The following is a 19,295-nucleotide window of genomic DNA, read 5'->3' on the forward strand; positions in this document are numbered from 1 at the left end:
ACTGTAGGCCTAAGTATGTGACTTGAATTGCTACTTGATATCGTCACCCGTTCCTGAAAAACAAATTTCATAACAATCGGAGAAAGAGATAGACAAACAGGCAGGTAGATAGAAAGACGGAAAGAAAGCGTTGCTAGAAGGGATCCGTTTATCCCGGATGAAGTACGGGAACCTAAACATGAAGCAGATTTCTAGTAAAGTAAAATATTCTTGAAACTTCCTGGCAGATTAAAACTGTGTGCCCGACCGAGACTCGAACTCGGGACCTTTGCCTTTCGCGGGCAAGTGCTCTACCAACTGAGCTACCAAAGCACGACTCACGTCCGGTACTCACAGCTTTACTTCTGCCAGTATCCATCTCCTACCTTCCAAACTTTACAGAAGCTCTTCTGCGAAACTTGCGGAACTAGCACTTCTGAAAGAAAGGATATTGCGGAGACATGGCTTAGCCACGGCCTGGGGGATGTTTCCAGAATGAGATTTTCACTCTGCAGCGGAGTGTGCGCTGATAGGAAACTTCCTGGCACATTAAAACTGTGTGCCCGACCGAGACTCGAACTCGGGACCTTTGCCTTTCGCGGGCAAGTGCTCTATATTAGAATAATTAGCTGTGAGTGCCGGACGTCAGTCGTGCTTCGGTAGCTCAGTTGGTAGAGCACTTGCCCGCGAAAGGCAAAGGTCCCGAGTTCGAGTCTCGGTCGGGCACACAGTTTTAATGTGCCAGGAAGTTTCATATCAGCGCACACTCCGCTGCAGAGTGAAAATCTCATTCTTAAAATATTCTTATTGATCATTATTGCCATATCCGGTACTGTTACAGCGTCAGTATTCTTGTATGCACTGAAGTACAGTTAGTGGATGGCCGGATGCCTTCCTGACTCCATCCAGTCTCCCATAGGACTTAACTTATGTATCCCATTTGTCTGTGGCTAGAGCAGAGGACTTAAACACTTATGAGATTTTTTTCTAAATGTTTTCGCATCGTATATTTTAGGCAGGTCGTGGGAACGAGCACGGTATTTACCTATTTGGATGTGAGAAATCTCCTAGAAACCATGTCCAAACAATGACAATCGTCGTCGATCCGACGGACGGATTCATTCCTGGGTCGCTGCTTCTATCCAAATCCCTGAAGCGGTGCTTCGCTATTTCGCTATCCAGCGTGTCATTAAAGTAAAATCACCGGTAAATGCTTTTTACAACGAATTTTACTCTAAGCGTAAACAGAAGTTATGTTTGGAATACACATTGTATAAGTGTTATTTAATTGCCGGCCGGGGTGGGCGGTCCTAGACTCTATAGTCTGGAACCGTGCAACCGCTACTGTCGCAGGTTCGAATCCTGCCTCGCGTATGGATGTGTGTGATGTCCTTAGGTCAGTTAGGTTAGAGTAGTTCTAAGTGCTAGGGGACTGATGACCTGAGAAGTTAAGTCTCATTGTGCTCAGAACCATTTGAACCATATTGTTATTTAATTAATTTCTGGCAATCACTTTGGCCGGCCGCTGTGATAGAGCGGTTCTAGGCACTTCAGTCCGGAACCACGCTGCTGATACGATCGCAGATTCGAATCCTTCCTCGGGCATGGATGTGTGTGATGCCGTTAGATTAATTAGTTTTAAGTATTTCTAAGTTCTAGGGGACTGATGACCTCAGATGCTAAGTCCCATAATGTCACAATATTTCACGATCTGATGATGGCCGCTGGCGCAACTGAAACCAAATGCACGATTTTAAAAACTCGTGATCTAGACAGATAAAAGCTTGATTGATAACTAATTCCCTTTACCACATTCTTGACGATGGCTAGCCCTGGGAATATTATCACACAAAATTACTAAGTCTTTAAGTCCATGCCTACGGCATGCGAGGGGAATAAAAAGGTACGCACATGTTTCTTCACCTAACCCTTGGCTCCACTTCTCCCTGGCAGCGCAAAGAAATTCCACCCTCTTTGACTCTACTCGCAGAGATCCAATTCATTACCAATTTGTCACGAGAAACGTTCACGTTTTGGAATGGTCTGTTTTACCGATGTTGCAGTCGCCTTTAGACGATCAGGAGTGGTTGGAAGTACAGGATTGTTTAATAAAATTTTCGCTACTTGTGAGGGCCCCCATGAAAACACAGTTATCGTAGGAAAATGAAAGAGAATGGAAATATTTCTAAGAAAAGGTACAGAGACATGCGCTTAAACGACTGAAATAAATACATTAGCATTTCCATACGAGAGGATAACCTCTATTTGTAACGTAGCATATTTACATTCCAGGTTACGAACATTGCTCAATGTGACAAAAATCTGCATCCAAAACAGTGTGGAGCCGCACTAGTAGTTGCTCTACTATTGCCCGAAACATCTCACGCGGGCTGAAATGTTCAGCTGTCGCGGCACAACTCGTGCAATACTTGAGGATCACACATTGTGTCCAATATTCTCAGCCATGGCAACAGTAACTTAAACTAATAGTGGTGCAAGAAGCCGCCGGATTTTCCCAGCACCTATTCCCGAATCACCAGTCTTTTCGAACTTGCGAATCACGTTCCTCAACCCCGGTGCGAAAAGAGGACTTCTCCGTATTCCTTTAATGCGTCGTACATCGCAGATAGCGGTACCACTACTGCTGTCGTTTTGATAAAAACATCTTTCAGAATAAAGCCCGGCGTCTAAAAGCAGTTATCATGTTATTAATGGGTTGGTGCAAAAACTAGCAACGTTTTCCCGTACGTTTAATAAACACAACGGAGATACGTTATAGTGGCTTTAACCATCAAAAATTTCTTCTTCATCCCTATTCACAAGAATGTGCCAAACCAGGGGAAAATTTCGATTTCGCGACGGTTGAAATTATGTGGTTTTGTGGCTAAGAACTCGTAGAGCCATGTTCGGAGCGCGTTTTTATCCGGAAAGGGAGCGGAAAAGGTGAAAATCTGAGGGCGAAAGGTCAGGTGAATAAGGTGGGCGTGGAATGACTTTCTATCCCAACTACGGTACACTGCCTTTCGTCTGTCTAGCAGAATTAGGGCCGATGTTCTCGTAACACTTCACACAGTACTTCTAGTGAATGTTCTTGGTCTGTGTCTCAAAGACGTCTAAGATGTTGATAACAAGCGTCAGCATGATTGCTACAACTCGCGGAAGCAGTTCGTTCAAATGGCACTGTGCACTATAGGACTTCACTTCTGAGGTCATCAGTCCCCTAGAAATTAGAGCTACTTAAAAATAACCAAACTAAGGACATCAAACACATCCATACCCGAGGCAGGATCCGAACCTGCGGCCGTAGCGGCCCCGCGGTTCCAGACTGAAGCGCCTAGAACCGCTCCGCCACTACGGCCGGCAAGCAGTTCGTAGTACGCCACACCGTCGGTGTTCCACCACATGTGTGACGTCATTTTGGGGATGCATGCAAGTATTTGTTCCGGGAGTCTCTGCTTTCTTTGACATCAGACATTACATTCTTTTCCACCAGTTCACGTCATCAGTAACGGTACGGGATAGGAATGGTTCGCGTTGTCCATGAGCCAGTTTATAAGGAGCAATCATACATGCTTAAATGCCAACTCGCTGATTTGTATGGTTTTGGAATAGAGCATGCGGTGCCCGTACACGCGATTTTTGAACCTTCCCACTTGAATGTAAGTCTGGCACGTTGGTGGAATGATCGCAGGTCTTCACATTTACCAGCTCACGAGTACACTGACGAGGGTCTTTGTGGAAGAATGCGTTTAAAGATCTGCTTGAAACCCAGGTCTCCTTAAACGTTAAATGTCAAAACCGGTCCTCCTCAAAAAGAAAAAACCATTTGCTTGACATGATCTGTACAGTTGCATTATCCGCAAACACGGTTACAGTTTCTGGCTGCCTCCGCTCTTGTTACCCCTTTGTTGAGCTCAAACAGAAGAATATGTCAGAAATGTTCCGATATCTCCACTTGGCCCTCCATTTCCATAACTCCACTCACTATCTCCAAGTGACAAAGAAACAATATGTAAACTCAAAAAGCATAAGTGAACTACAAATAAAAACAAAGAAAAGAGAGAGAGAATCGATGAATGTACTCACACCAACATGCAAAACAAAAACGCTACGAAATTATGCACTAACCTAGTACTACTTACAAATCATATTCTGCAGAGCACAGTCTGAACATCTAATACTTATGCTAACCCATCGAGGACAGTGGGACAACAGCCTGACACGAAGTACTTGAATAGTAATAATTGTAACCAACAGCTGTATTGTAGTCCAATGCCGTTTCTTCAAAACATGGTACTCTGAAAAGCGTCATCTTCGGGCCCCAAGCACAATCTGTCATCACCGTAAGAACCACATTGACAAAGACTGGCGGAGTCTTCAGTACGACAGTACAACTTATTAGGCACGTTACGCCAGCGTGTACAACCAGCAACGCCAGACGACCATTGATGGGCTTGTTATTGGTATGAAGATACGGAATAAATTTGACTTTGGACCCAATACAGTCTAATTTGTTTATGGCACATGCTGGGGTGTTATGCTTAATAGATTGTATTAGTTCCATTTGAAGACTGTTGGTCTTGCCATTGTGGTTCCTACGTTGATGGCCGATTACGCTTGGGACCTGAAGACTACGGTTTTTCGAGCCGAAATTGATTGTCATGTCTAGAACAAACGACACTGGATTACAGTACACCTGTTCTTTTCAATATTATCATCATTCTAGTCACTCCTATACAGTTTGTTACCCATAAGATAAATAGTTTTCCCTCTAAGTTGGGTAAAACAGCGAAAGATTTGTTATAAACGTGCAGTCTTGTAAGCTGATCAGCAGGCTAGTCGGCTTATACGCTGTGCCGCGGTGTGTTGCAGCAGTGGGACGGCGCTGGGCCGCCATGAGCCCGTAGCGGCGGCTGGAGGCGGCCATGGAGCTGTGGCTGCGGTGCGCGCTGCTGGCGGCGGCGCTGGGGGCTGCTTCGGCGCCCGCCCCCGGCGTCTTCCTCAACCAGTTCGCCGTGCGCGTCGAGGGCGGCGCGACCGCTGCCGACGACGTTGCCCGCCGCAACGGCTTCGTCAACCTCGGACAGGTAGCCTGCTTCCCTGGTAGCAACACGAATGTCTGCAGGGCCGATATTTTCCCATGTGCAAGGTATCCCATGATCGTATCAATGGGGCCACCACACAGCTTATAGCTGCCGCCAACGGTCCAAACGACGCAGCTCGTGGTGCAGCTTAGTGTAACAGTTTTGAAGTTGTGAGTGTTCACATATATGGTCTTTCTGGCTAAACCGGTTTTGACAGTCTCACCAGCCCTTAAAACAAGTTAGCCGACGGCAGTGTCAGTAATTAGTACGAGCCTCTCCTCAGATATCTTCTCAGCAGTGATTCAGAATCTTTCTGAGACCACTGAGAGCATTAAGCCTGTGTACAATCAGATATTATCTATTACCCCCACTCTCCTAACCGTTATCAGCATTACCGCTCGGATATCAGCTGGTACCAACAGCCTCCTACCACCATCATCAAGGTCAGTGGCAAAAATATATGTTTAATTCCCGAGGTCCGGATAAAACATCATCCAAAATTGCGCTAAACGCATTCTCAGAAAATTATTTCGAGCGGTTAATTCATGAGCCCACACGAATAGTAAAAGGTTGTGAAAACACACTTGACCTCTTAGCAAAAAACAGAGTTAAAAACAAGCATCATAAGGGATACAGGCCTTAGTGAACAAAGAATTGACCTAGCGACATTCAATATTGTAACCCCAGAATCCTCAAAAAATAAACGAAAAATATACACTACTGCCCATTAAAATTGCTATACCACGAAGATGACCTGCTACAGACGCGAAATTTAACCGACAGGAAGAAGATGCTGTGATATGCAAATGAATAGCTTTTCAGAGCATTCACACAATGTTGGCGACGGTGGCGTCACCTACAACGTGCAGACAGGAGAGAAGTTTCCAACTGATTTCTCATACACAAACATCAGTTGACCGGCGTTGCCTGGTGAAACGTTGTTGTGATGCCTCGTGTATGGAGGAGAAATGTGTACCATCACGTTTCCGAGTTTGATAAAGGTTTGATGAATCCTATGGCGATTGTGGTTTATCGTATCGCGACATTGCTGCTCGCGTTGGTCGAATCCATTGACTGTTAGCAGAATATGGAAACGGTGGGTTGAGGAGGGTAATACGGAACGCCGTGCTGGATCCCAACGGCGCGGTTACCCTTGACGCTGCATCACAGACAGGAGCCCCTGCGATGGTGTACTCAACGGCGAACCTGGGTGCACGAATGGCAAAACGTCATTTTTTCGGATGAATCCAGGTTCTGTTTACAGCATCATGATGGCCGTATCCGAGTTTTGCGACATCGCGGTGAACTTACAATGGAAGCACGTATTCATCATCGCCATACTGGCATATCACCCGGCGTGATGGGTTGGGGTGCCATTGGTTACATGTCTCGGTCACCTCTTGTTCGCATTGACGGCACTTTGAAAATTCGAAGTGGCATTTCAGATGTGTTACGACCGTGGCTCTACCCTCATTCGATCCCTGCGAAACCCTACATTTCAACAGGATAGTGCACGACGGCATGTTGTAGGACCTGTACGGGCCTCTCTGGATGCAGAAAATGTTCGACTGCTGCCCTGGCCAGCACATTCCCCAGATCTCTCACCAATTGACAAGGTCCGGTCAATGGTGACCGAGCAACTGGCTCGTCACAATACGCGAGTCACTAGTCCTGACGAATTACTACTGTTGAACTGTGGTATCGTGTTGAAGCTGTATGGGCAGCTGTAACTGTAAACGCCATCCAAGCTCTGTTTGACTCAATTCCCAGGCGTATCAAGACCGTTATTACGGCCTGAGGTGGTTGTTCTGGGTACTGATTTTTCAGGATCTAAGCACCAAAACTGCGTGAGAATGTAATCACAAGTCAGTTCTACTATAACATATTTGTCCGATGAATACCCGTTTATCATCTGCATTTCTTCTTGGTTTAGCAATTTTAATGGCCAGTCGTGTACCTATTCAAAAAATGAGATAAAAATTCACATGACACCTTCCTGAGGACAATCTCCATTGCTTCCAAATGAATAATATAAATGTAGAGCAGATGTTGCTTTAATTAAAAGAAATAGTATCGGCAGAAATGTAGAGATGTATCCCCAATAAATTAACAAAAGACGCAGCTGATCCTCCTTGATACACAAAATGGGTCAGAATACTGTTGCAGGAAGAACGAAGCAAACATGCCAAATTTAAACAGACGCAAAATCCCTAAGATGATTCATCTTTTACGGAAGCTCGAAATTTTGCGCGGATACTTCTACCTGTTTCCACAACGAAAGTTTATCTCGAAACTTGGTCGTATGCGAAGTATGTTAGCGGTAAGAAACATTCAATGCCTTCTTTGCGCGTAGCAATGGAAATAGTATCGCAGACAGTGCTGCCGAAGCAGAGTTACTAAACACAGCCTTCCGAAATGCCTTGACGAAAGAAGACGAAGTAAATATTCCAGAATTCAAATCGAGAACAGCTGCCAACATCAGTAACGTAGAAGTAAATGGTCCTCCGAGTAGTGAAACAACTTAAATCACGTAATAAAAGCAAGTCTTCTGGTCCAGAGTGTATGCCATTTAAGCTGCTTTCAGAGTATGCTCATGCATTGACTCCATACTTAACAATCATATGCACCCGTTCGCTCGACGAAAGATCCGTACCTAAAGATTGGAAGGTTGCAAAGGTCACATCAATATTCAAGCAAAGTAGTAGGAGTAATCGACTAAATCACAGGTCTATATCATTAACGTCGATATGCAGCAGGACTCTGGAACCTATATTGTGTTCGAACATAATGAATTACCTCGAAGAAAATGGTCTATTGACACACAGCCAACATAGGTTTAGAAAACATCTTTCTTGTGAAACACAACAAGAAATTTATTCGCATGAAGCGTTGAGTGCTATTGAAAAGGGATTTCAAATTGATTCCGTGTTACTGGATTTCCGGAAGGCTTTTGAAACTGTGCTACACAAGCGGCTCGTAGTGAAATAGCGTGCTTATGGAATATCGTCTCAGTTACGTGGCTGGATTTGTGACTTCCTGGCAGAGAGCTCACAGTCCGTAGTAATTGACGGTAAGTCATCGAGTAAAACAGAAGTGCTTTCTGGGGTTCCACAAGGCCCTTTCTGTTCCTTACCCATGTAACCGATTTGGGAGACAATATGAAAAGGCCGTCTTAGGTTGCTTGCAGATGACGCCGATGTTTACCGACTAATAAAGCCATCAGAAGATCAAAAGAAATTGCCAAACTATTTATAAAATTTATCTAAATGGTACGAAAAGTGGTAATTGACCCTAAAAAACACTTTGGTACAGATATCATACATATGTCATTTAGAAGAGAAACTCTGAAAGATTATTTTTTTTCATGTATACCGCCACAGCGTGGTTTGGTAATATGCCGATTGTCAGCGATAGTCGTAAACATGGCAAGTGCAAATAACGTGCTACAGAAGGGGACAGCTTTTTCATGTAATGGCCTCCCCCATCACTAGATATCACTCAATGTGACTTTTTCTATGGGAAGACATTAAGGTCCTGGTGTATGTATCACCTCTACCACGTGATGTAGCAGAGCTGAAAGATTATTTTTTTTTCATGTATACCGCCACAGCGTGGTTTGGTAATATGCCAATTGTCAGCGATAGTCGTAAACATGGCAAGTGCAAATAACGTGCTACAGAAGGGGACAGCTTTTTCATGAAATGGCCTCCCCCATAACTAGATATCACTCAATGTGACTTTTTCTATGGGAAGACATTAAGGACCTGGTGTATGTATCACCTCTACCACGTGATGTAGCAGAGCTGAAAGATTATTTTTTTTCATGTATACCGCCACAGCGTGGTTTGGTAATATGCCGATTGTCAGCGATAGTCGTAAACATGGCAAGTGCAAATAACGTGCTACAGAAGGGGACAGCTTTTTCATGAAATGGCCTCCCCCATCACTAGATATCACTCAATGTGACTTTTTCTATGGGAAGACATTAAGGACCTGGTGTATGTATCACCTCTACCACGTGATGTAGCAGAGCTGAAAGATTATTTTTTTTTTCATGTATACCGCCACAGCGTGGTTTGGTAATATGCCGATTGTCAGCGATAGTCGTAAACATGGCAAGTGCAAATAACGTGCTACAGAAGGGGACAGCTTTTTCATAAAATGGCCTCCCCCATCACTAGATATCACTCAATGTGACTTTTTCTATGGGAAGACATTAAGGACCTGGTGTATGTATCACCTCTACCACGTGATGTAGCAGAGCTGAAAGATTATTTTTTTTCATGTATACCGCCACAGCGTGGTTTGGTAATATGCCGATTATCAGCGATAGTCGTAAACATGGCAAGTGCAAATAACGTGCTACAGAAGGGGACAGCTTTTTCATGAAATGGCCTCCCCCATCACTAGATATCACTCAATGTGACTTTTTCTATGGGAATACATTAAGGACCTGGTGTATGTATCACCTCTACCACGTGATGTAGCAGAGCTGAAAGATTATTTTTTTTTCATGTATACCGCCACAGCGTGGTTTGGTAATATGCCGATTGTCAGCGATAGTCGTAAACATGGCAAGTGCAAATAACGTGCTACAGAAGGGGACAGCTTTTTCATGAAATGGCCTCCCCCATCACTAGATATCACTCAATGTGACTTTTTCTATGGGAAGACATTAAGGACCTGGTGTACGTATCACCTCTACCACGTGATGTAGCAGAGCTGAAAGATTATTTTTTTTTCATGTATACCGCCACAGCGTGGTTTGGTAATATGCCGATTGTCAGCGATAGTCGTAAACATGGCAAGTGCAAATAACGTGCTACAGAAGGGGACAGCTTTTTCATAAAATGGCCTCCCCCATCACTAGATATCACTCAATGTGACTTTTTCTATGGGAAGACATTAAGGACCTGGTGTACGTATCACCTCTACCACGTGATGTAGCAGAGCTGAAAGATTATTTTTTTTTCATGTATACCGCCACAGCGTGGTTTGGTAATATGCCGATTGTCAGCGATAGTCGTAAACATGGCAAGTGCAAATAACGTGCTACAGAAGGGGACAGCTTTTTCATAAAATGGCCTCCCCCATCACTAGATATCACTCAATGTGACTTTTTCTATGGGAAGACATTAAGGACCTGGTGTATGTATCACCTCTACCACGTGATGTAGCAGAGCTGAAAGATTATTTTTTTTTCATGTATACCGCCACAGCGTGGTTTGGTAATATGCCGATTGTCAGCGATAGTCGTAAACATGGCAAGTGCAAATAACGTGCTACAGAAGGGGACAGCTTTTTCATGAAATGGCCTCCCCCATCACTAGATATCACTCAATGTGACTTTTTCTATGGGAAGACATTAAGGACCTGGTGTACGTATCACCTCTACCACGTGATGTAGCAGAGCTGAAAGATTATTTTTTTCATGTATACCGCCACAGCGTGGTTTGGTAATATGCCGATTGTCAGCGATAGTCGTAAACATGGCAAGTGCAAATAACGTGCTACAGAAGGGGACAGCTTTTTCATAAAATGGCCTCCCCCATCACTAGATATCACTCAATGTGACTTTTTCTATGGGAAGACATTAAGGACCTGGTGTATGTATCACCTCTACCACGTGATGTAGCAGAGCTGCGAGAGAGAGAATATGGGAAGCGACTGCCACAGTAGACGATGAAATGCTGGAACGGGTATGGCAAGAATTCGAGTACCGTACTGACGTCTGCCGAATCACTCAGTGTTCGCATATCGAATGTTAGAAGAAAAAAATAAAGCTTTCAGAGTTTCTGTTCAAAATGTAATACGTATGACATCTGTAGGGTGCTTAGTTCTTGTGCAATAAATAATTCGAAGTGTTCCCGGACTTCATGTAAACCCTGTGTACGAGTGTTGGAAGTTAAAGAGGGGCAACAGTTTATTCACACCAATATGAAAGAGTTGCATGTTTGCACCTATTACTGCCCTTCGTAAGTCGTAGTATACCGCTAGCAGAGCCTGTTCTGATGACTGTGCGAATGCTGCGGTCTAAAGTTACGGTGAATCTCGTGTGCGACTGTAATGGTGTTATCCTAACGCATTACGTTCCTCCTCGGCAGACCGTAAATGCACAGTACCGTTGTTCGTTTTTTGAGCATCATCTGAGACTAGCTTGGCGAAAGAAGTGGCTACACTTTCTGCGCAAGCCACCTATCGTTGTGCACGACAATGCTCTGTTCAGTCGATGTGAAAGGGAAGTACTGTGCCATCCACCATAACCTCCGGACTTCAGTCCTTGTTACTTAGATTTCATTCCGAAGATGAAGGCACCACTTCGTGGCATTCGCTTCAGAACTGTTCCAGAGATTCGACAAGCAGCACACCGCTGCATTCACACCATCAATAGAACAGGCTCTGCTAACGGTATACTACGGTTTCCACATCGCTGACAACGGTTTCTACACAACGCTGGTGATTACTTTAAAGGAAATGTAACTCGTTTGGCTCGTATACAGGATGGCCCATTGATCGTGGCACGGCCAAATATCTCAGGAAATAAGCGTCAAACGAAAAAACTACAAAGAACGAAACTTGTCTAACTGGAAAGGGGAAACCAGATGGCGCTATTGTTGGCCTGCTAGATGGCGCTGGCATAGGTCAAACGGATATCAACTGCGTTTGTTTTAAATAGGAACCGCCATTTTTATTACATATTCGTGTACTACGTAGAGAAATATGAATGTTTTAGTTGGACCACTTTTTTCGCTTTGTGATAGATGGCGCTGTAATAGTCACAAACATATGGCTCACTAATTAGGGGAGTAGTTCGTAGAAAGTAGGTTTTTTAACATTAAAATACAGATAGTAGGTACGTTTGAACATTTTATTTCGGTTGTTCCGATGTGATACATGTACCTTTGTGAACTTATCATTTCTGAACGCACACTGTTACAGCGAGATTATTTGTCAATACCACATTAATGCAGTAAATGCTCAAATTCATGTCCTTCAACCTCAATGCATTTGGCAATATGTGTAACGACATTCCTCTCAACAGCATGTAGTTCGCTTTCCGTAATGTTCGCACTTGCATTGACAATGCGCTGACGCATGGTGTCAGGCGTTGTCGGTGGATCTCGATAGCAAATATCCTTCAACTTTCCCCACAGAAAGACATCCGGCGACGTCAGATCCGGTGACCGTGCGTGCCAATCCACTTGTCATGAAATATGCTATTCAATACCGCTTCAATCGCCGCGAGCTATGTGCCGGACGTCCATCATATTGGAAGTACATCGGTATTCTGTCATGCAGTGAAACATCTTGTAGTAACATCCGTAGAACATTACGTATGAAATGAGCATACATTGCACCATTTAGACTGTCATCGATAAAATGGGGGTCAATTATTCTTCCTCTCGTAATGACGAACCATACATTAACCCACCAAGGACGATAATGTTCCACTTGTCGCAGCCATCGTGGATTTTCCGTTGCCCAGTAGTGCAAAAATTATGCCGGTTTACGTTACCGTTGTTGGTGAATAACGCTTCGTCGATAAATAGAAAGTGTGCAAGGAATCTGTCATCGTCCCGTAATTTCTCTTGTACCCAGTGGCAGAACTGAGAACTGTACACGTCGGTCAAAGTCGTCGCCACGCAATTCCTGTTGCATAGAAATACGGTAGGGGTGCAATCGATGTTGATGTAGCATTCTCAACACCGATGTTTTTGAGATTCCCGATTCTCGCGCAGTTTGTCTGCTACTGATGTGAGGATTAGCCGCGACAGCAGCTACAACACCTACTTAGCCATCATCATTTGTAGCAGGTCGTGGTTGACATGTGGCTGAACACTTCCAGTTTCCTTAAATAACGTAACTATCCGGCGGACGGTAGGGACACTTGGATGATGTCGTCCAGGATACCTAGCAGCATACATAGCACACGCCTGCTGGGCATTTTGAACACAATAGCCCTACATGATCACGATATCGACTATTTCCGCAGTCGGTAAATGGTCCATTATAACACGGGTAATGTATCACGAAACAAATACCGTCCGCAATGGCGGTATGTTACGTGATACCATGTACTTATACGTTTGTGATTATTACAGCGCCATCTATCAGAAAGCGAAAAAAGTGGTCCAACTAAAACATTCATATTTCATTACGTAGGACACTAATATGTAATAAAAATGGGGGGTTCCTATTCTATAAAACGCAGTTGAGATCCGTTTAACCTATGGCAGCGCCATATGGCGGGCCAACCATAGCGCCATCAGGTTTCCTCCTTCAAGCTAGGCGACTTTCGTTCTTTGTAATTTTTTCGTTTGATGCTTATTTCGTGAGATATTTGGCCCGCGCACTATCAATAGACCACCCTGTATAGTTGTTTAAGGTTGGCGGCTGCATGTCCGCCTCTCTCACCAGCCAAAAATAATGAATACTACATTCAGAGTGACTTAGATTGTGGGCCACAACATAATCTCGCGATGAGGTTGTCTTGGCTTTAACGCGAACAGATAATGGTGACGACAAGAAGGATTAAATTGTGTATTTATCATGAAAGTAAACTGCTGGTAAAATATTGTTACTTTTATTAATATTTAATAGGATGCTAATATTATACATAAATTACTAACAATTACTTTATTTAAATGCTAGTATTAACGCTTGACACAGTGTGGTGGAGTTTTCCGCTAATGAAACGAATGTATGAACATATTCCTTGCCATGTTAGTGAAACTGAAACTGATGTGTGAGATACCCTTAAATCTTTCACGTAATTGCCTCGTCTGGCAATTAACAAACTGACAGAACACAACAACAGAAACTAGTACTATTATCGGCTCTGGTCAAACACAAACCATTGGCAACCTGAGTTCCTACAGTATCCGCTACTTCAGAAGTAACAAGTCAATCGCTCAAGGAATTTAAAAATACTAAGTACAGTGTACATATATCAATATGGTTGATTTCAAATAGGAGTGCAGAATGTGGAAGAAACAAGTGTTGCTATAGAGAGAGGAGAGGTGCACAGCATGCATATTTTATAACAAGTGTCTACCTAAATGTAGGTAGTTAGCTTTCTTTTCTGAGAAGGTGGTGTAGATAGTACTCGCGATGCATTCCAATTGCTTCACTATTTTATATAGAAAAGCGTTGTTTTCAACAAGCACTACCTACAGTCTTATTGCTACATAGATCTTGGTTTCGTAAAAGACTTCTTCTTCTTTTTCCTGAAATGATTCTGCGCATGCAGTCTTCTTTTTCCTGAAATGATTCTGCGCATGCAGAACAGGTCACCCGCTCGTCCACTTCGTGGCAGACGCGCAACGGCGTGAAGTAGGGTATTGTGCGTGCGGGTGGAGTACAGTCGCGACTGCGTATGTCCCGAGAGCGCTAGATTAGCTGTGGAAGCTCTACAGGAACCCCGTGACGGCCAACAGGGCTTGGATGAAGTTAAAATAGATCCAGCAACCCATTCGCGTTCAGTAATGAAACAGGCCTTGGATCAACAGCAAGAGGACGGACAGGCGTAGTGTAGGCAGTCTCCTTAGATGATCTGTCACTTTTTCTAAGTGTCCTGCCAATAAAATGATGTCTTTTGTTAGCCTTCCCCACATTTTCTGTGTGTTCCTTCCACTTAAGTTGTTCGTAATTGTAATTCCTAGGTACTTAGTTGAATTTACGGCATATATATATTCCCTAAATAATAAAAAACTTGAGGTCATCCACGTGAATGATACAGCCGTCCCTCCGACAATATTTATTATATGGCTACTAGTTTCGCTGCTTCAGTACACCATCTCCAGGTCTTAACTGATGCTGATTAATTTGCTTTGTTTCTTGAAACTGCTACTCTGTCTTCTGCAGACCACTCTTTCACCTCTTTATCCCACGTCCTTTTCTCCGAGTTTCCAAAACCCGAGTGTTTCAATAATTCAATCTTTGGTCTCTACTCAGCACAAAACCGATGCAAATGATATCTCAGCAATGAGACAGCTCTTCCAAACAATGGCCAACGTTATTTTATAAAACAGTAGTCCAACCCCCTTCACCTACCAAATATTGTAAAGTTATCCAATGAGCTGACTTCCCACATATTAAGTTTTGAGAAACTCGAGTTCCAAACTCCCACGTCACCCAGTCGGCTGTTTTTGCATTTCCTAGAGAATTGCGTCCTAAACTGTCACTTACAGATATCATTTTAGACAAATGCCTTACGTTCCCACCTTGGCAGAGAAATAATATTTTACTCACATAGAGTGACATCCAGCATCAAAATTCCACTCTTATCAGGGTAGAAAAACTTTCAACAACAAATAACCACATAATTTCCCAACATGAAAGCAAAGGATTAGTGATTTTCACTGTTTTATTCGCTTATTCGGTATATGGACTAAACAGGAGGGCGAAAGGCTGCATCCCGCTCTTACACCCTTTTTAAAACGAGAACTGACAATCTTCCATTCTCTTCCTTTCCCTTTGGTCCTTGTACGTACTGTATATTACCCGTCATTGTCTACAGCCTACTCTTACTTTTCTCGAAACTCCCGAACGTTATTTCCCATTTTACATTGTCAACAGTTTTCCTAAATCGACAAATCCAGATAACGTGTCTTGTTTTCTCTGAATTCTTGGTCCCACTATTAAGAAGAACTGTCTCTCTGCTTCCTTCACTTTGCTGAAAGCCAAACTGATCCTGAGCTACGAAATCCTCAATTTCTCTCTGTATATTATTCTTGGTAGCATCTTCGATGTATGCCGGCCGGAGTGGCCGTGAAGTTCTAGGCGCTACAGTTTGGAACCGAGCGACCGCTACGGTCGCAGGTTCAAATCCTGCCTCGGGCAACAATGTGTGTGATATCCTTAAGTTAGTTAGGCGACTGATGACCTCAGAGCCATTTTCTTCGATGTATGAGTTTTTAAGATGAATTCGGGATGTTTTGGATGAGTTTTCTCCGTGAGTCTCTCGTCATTTCTCCAGATTCCAGATGCTACACGTTTCTGAAATTTGTATGGGATTATAATTATCCATTCTGTCTTATTTGTTACCAAGTCTTTCAAAACTCGGTTAGATAGTAATACTGTGTCCGCCAAGTCTTCCGTACATAATCCCTTCTGCCACTTCATGAGACAAATCGTCTCCGTAACGTAATCTTTCCTGCCATTTGTTCTCTCCTATGCGTTTGACAGTGGAATATCCATTACACTCTTAATATTGAAGCCCTTGCTATTAATTTTACGGTAGATTGCCTTAAATTTTCTATGTGCTGAATTAGCCATTTCAGCGACAATTTGTCTTTTGATTTCAAGCATTTTTTCTTCATCGATTTCGCGTTGACTTTCTTGCAGTGCCTGTTTGTATTACTAAGAGAGTTATATTGCACTAATCTTGCAATTCCCTAAAAATTGTGGTACCTTCTTGTTCCTTCGATCAATTGAAGGGTTTCTTCGTAATTACGTTCCTCCCATAGGAGGTATCAGTCTTGCCTAAAAATGGATGCTACTCGGTCAGGCTACAGTGTCCTTCGGTTCCCCTGAGTGTCTGTCTCTGGGATAGCCATAAGGCTCTAGTCCCGTATTGAATGGAAACACTTCATCTTTAAGGCGTCTCATCCAAGTCTGTTGACTGAATTCTTTCATTCATCAAAGGCGACACATGTCAGCCACCACAGCTTATGGTTTAAGTCGTCCCAAATCAGCGTTTATCTTTTTGTCGCTGACTCTCGTCTACGTTCCAGTATGTATATCAGCTTGCACTGCTTGTGATTCATTCTAGATGCATGTAAGTTTTACTTTGTCCAGCGTAACACAAGATGTCAGAAAACGTACTGTTTCTTGTCTATATATGGAGAATCATAGGCTTTGTAGACAAATCGAAACGAAAGTAGCAAGTAATGTAGCCATATGTTGTTGAGTAGTTTAACGAGGTTAGGAAGTCTTCCACTTAAGTTTGAAAGGAAACATGATGGCAATGACCGTAGTTCATATCGATGTGGTCATCAGTTTACATAAAACGAGAAGTGACTTGGGAAGATTTATAAATCAGCAAAAGGTTTAGTCAATATGTGAGAGACGTACACAAACTTTTACTACCCCACTATTGCGAATTAGTGAATGGTGCCATATCACTATAATACCTACTATACCGCAAGATCTTATTTGCTACGGTTCTAGGCGCTTCAGTCTGGAACCGCGCGACCGCTACGGTAGCAGGTTCGAATCGTGCCTCGGGCACGGAGTGTGTGATGTCCTTAGGTTAGTTAGGTTTAAGTAGTTCTAATTTCTAGGGGACTGATGACCTCAGATATTAAGTCCCATAGTGCTCAGATCCATTTGAACTATCTTATTTCCGAAGGACTGTAATAGACCCCAACAGGTTGTACTTTGTTACTTCCGAAATCGTTTTAGGAACATTAAATTCGAGATTGGATTAAATTTTTTAATACCCAAAGTTGATTTGTGAGATAAGAACTGTTTTGGTGAATGTGATATTATTTAGCTACTCTTTGTGTTACTTTAAAGCATAACATGCAATAGTTTTGAAAATATTTTACCCAATTTCGACAGGCAGCAATAGAATGTACGAATATATATTAGTGAATATATGTGCTTCACACCTTAACATCATCTATACAACTTATGTAATATTGATCGTTATGGAACACATTTGTAATGAACCTGGTTGTCACGAAGATTACTGTTTGTATCTCGATGAACACAGAACGCAAAACAATTAGAAAGCCTGATAGTCCCACCAGGGAGTGCTCATTACTACTGCACGCTACTTTGGTCTCGCAGAGCCCATTGTACAACGTTATACAGTACTGCTAATTAACACTGGATTGTCAGGGACACCTATAGGCCACCTGTTGATTCCCGTAGCTGCAGTCCTTCTACACGTTCAACATAATGACGACGTAAATTAAACCAACACCCGCACACACGCAGTGCAACACTTCAAGAAGTACTTTTCAATTAACATTTTACAGGATGTTAGTTTGTGCGTATATTGTTTTTGTTCTCCAGCAATGTTTCATTTTAAGAACTTACGATAGCCTATTGTCTTAAGGTCGTGAAACGTAGCCACGGCTGCTGGTAATGTTGTGTTACGTTTGAATTCAGCTAGGAATAGCGTGATGAGTATTTAAGGAGTCGTCCAGCATTGTTTAAAGTGAAAAAGTTGATATAAATATACCAGTAACGTTAAACGATAAAGCTCTTTTGTGCACAATAAACAGTATTAGTCATATATTTGTGACTTTCACTTCTATTTCTGATAGCAAGTGTTACGTATGAAAATAATGGAGATAAAAGCCATAAATTTGAAAGTGGAACGTGTACGACAGTTACTGGTGAACTGAAGTGGAAGAAGAAAGTAGGGCAAGAAATCATGGATCAAATGCAACACGTCAGGAAGCCAATTTTTCACAGGAGCGTCTTGAGATCGAAAATAATGAGATGACACAAATGGAGCAGTATATAGGTATCCGATGATTTAACTACGAGCCTCTTAGTCACTAAAAAAAACATTTTCTTCAGTCACTACAGATTATTACATAATATTCTACAAGTACACATATATTACTTTAGTCTTCATCTGATATGAGCAACTATCATATTGCATGAAAAATCGCATACGAGATACACCCTAAATAAAGGAAAGCGAATGTGGCGAAAGCGGCAAGACATTAACATACATTATTCAACAAAATCAGTGGACCACTTTCGAAACCCAGTGACTGTCTCCCATTAGAAGTTCGTCTCAAAGGTTTCTACAACTTTCGTCTTTAATGGTACGAAAGCGTCGCGTCCCGTGACATCACCTCACTCACGGCGATACTTTAAACTGCAAGGTGTCGACACGTACGAAATACGCCACAGCTCAGAAGTTCGTGTGAGGTAATAATATCAGATTGATACCAAATTTCACAACAGTTTCACCCAACGCCATGGTGGACGCGTCACATAATGAGTAGATCATCACATACACTCTTACACACTTTTAACCTCTTCTTTCGACGTTCTGGATGGAAGTTAGAACCACGTCCCCAGCGCTGAAATCGTTCTTACGGATGGCCGAGGAAAGCATTTTAGAAACGATAGTATAAACACTGAGGAGGTGCCGTAGATGGTGGCAATGAAACCATGATGCTCATCGCACTGCGAAGTGTCGTTTCCCTGCGCGAAATGTGTGGTAATCAACGCCCCAAGAGAAAGTGTGGTTTTGTTGACGTA

General features: G+C 42.9%; 1 protein-coding gene across 1 annotated transcript in view; it reads left to right on the forward strand.

Moving 5' to 3' along the window:
• Positions 1 to 4,840: 4,840 nt before the first annotated feature.
• The window catches only part of LOC126281749 (furin-like protease 2), a 710,013-nt gene continuing 695,558 nt past the window's right edge, over positions 4,841 to 19,295 (forward strand). Inside the window, 1 exon segment of the mRNA XM_049980936.1 lies at positions 4,841 to 5,066. Within this exon segment, the coding sequence (XP_049836893.1) occupies positions 4,905 to 5,066 (162 nt within the window). The 5' untranslated portion in view covers positions 4,841 to 4,904.

Source organism: Schistocerca gregaria, chromosome 7, assembly GCF_023897955.1.
Source record: "Schistocerca gregaria isolate iqSchGreg1 chromosome 7, iqSchGreg1.2, whole genome shotgun sequence".
Classification (NCBI taxonomy): domain Eukaryota; kingdom Metazoa; phylum Arthropoda; class Insecta; order Orthoptera; family Acrididae; genus Schistocerca; species Schistocerca gregaria.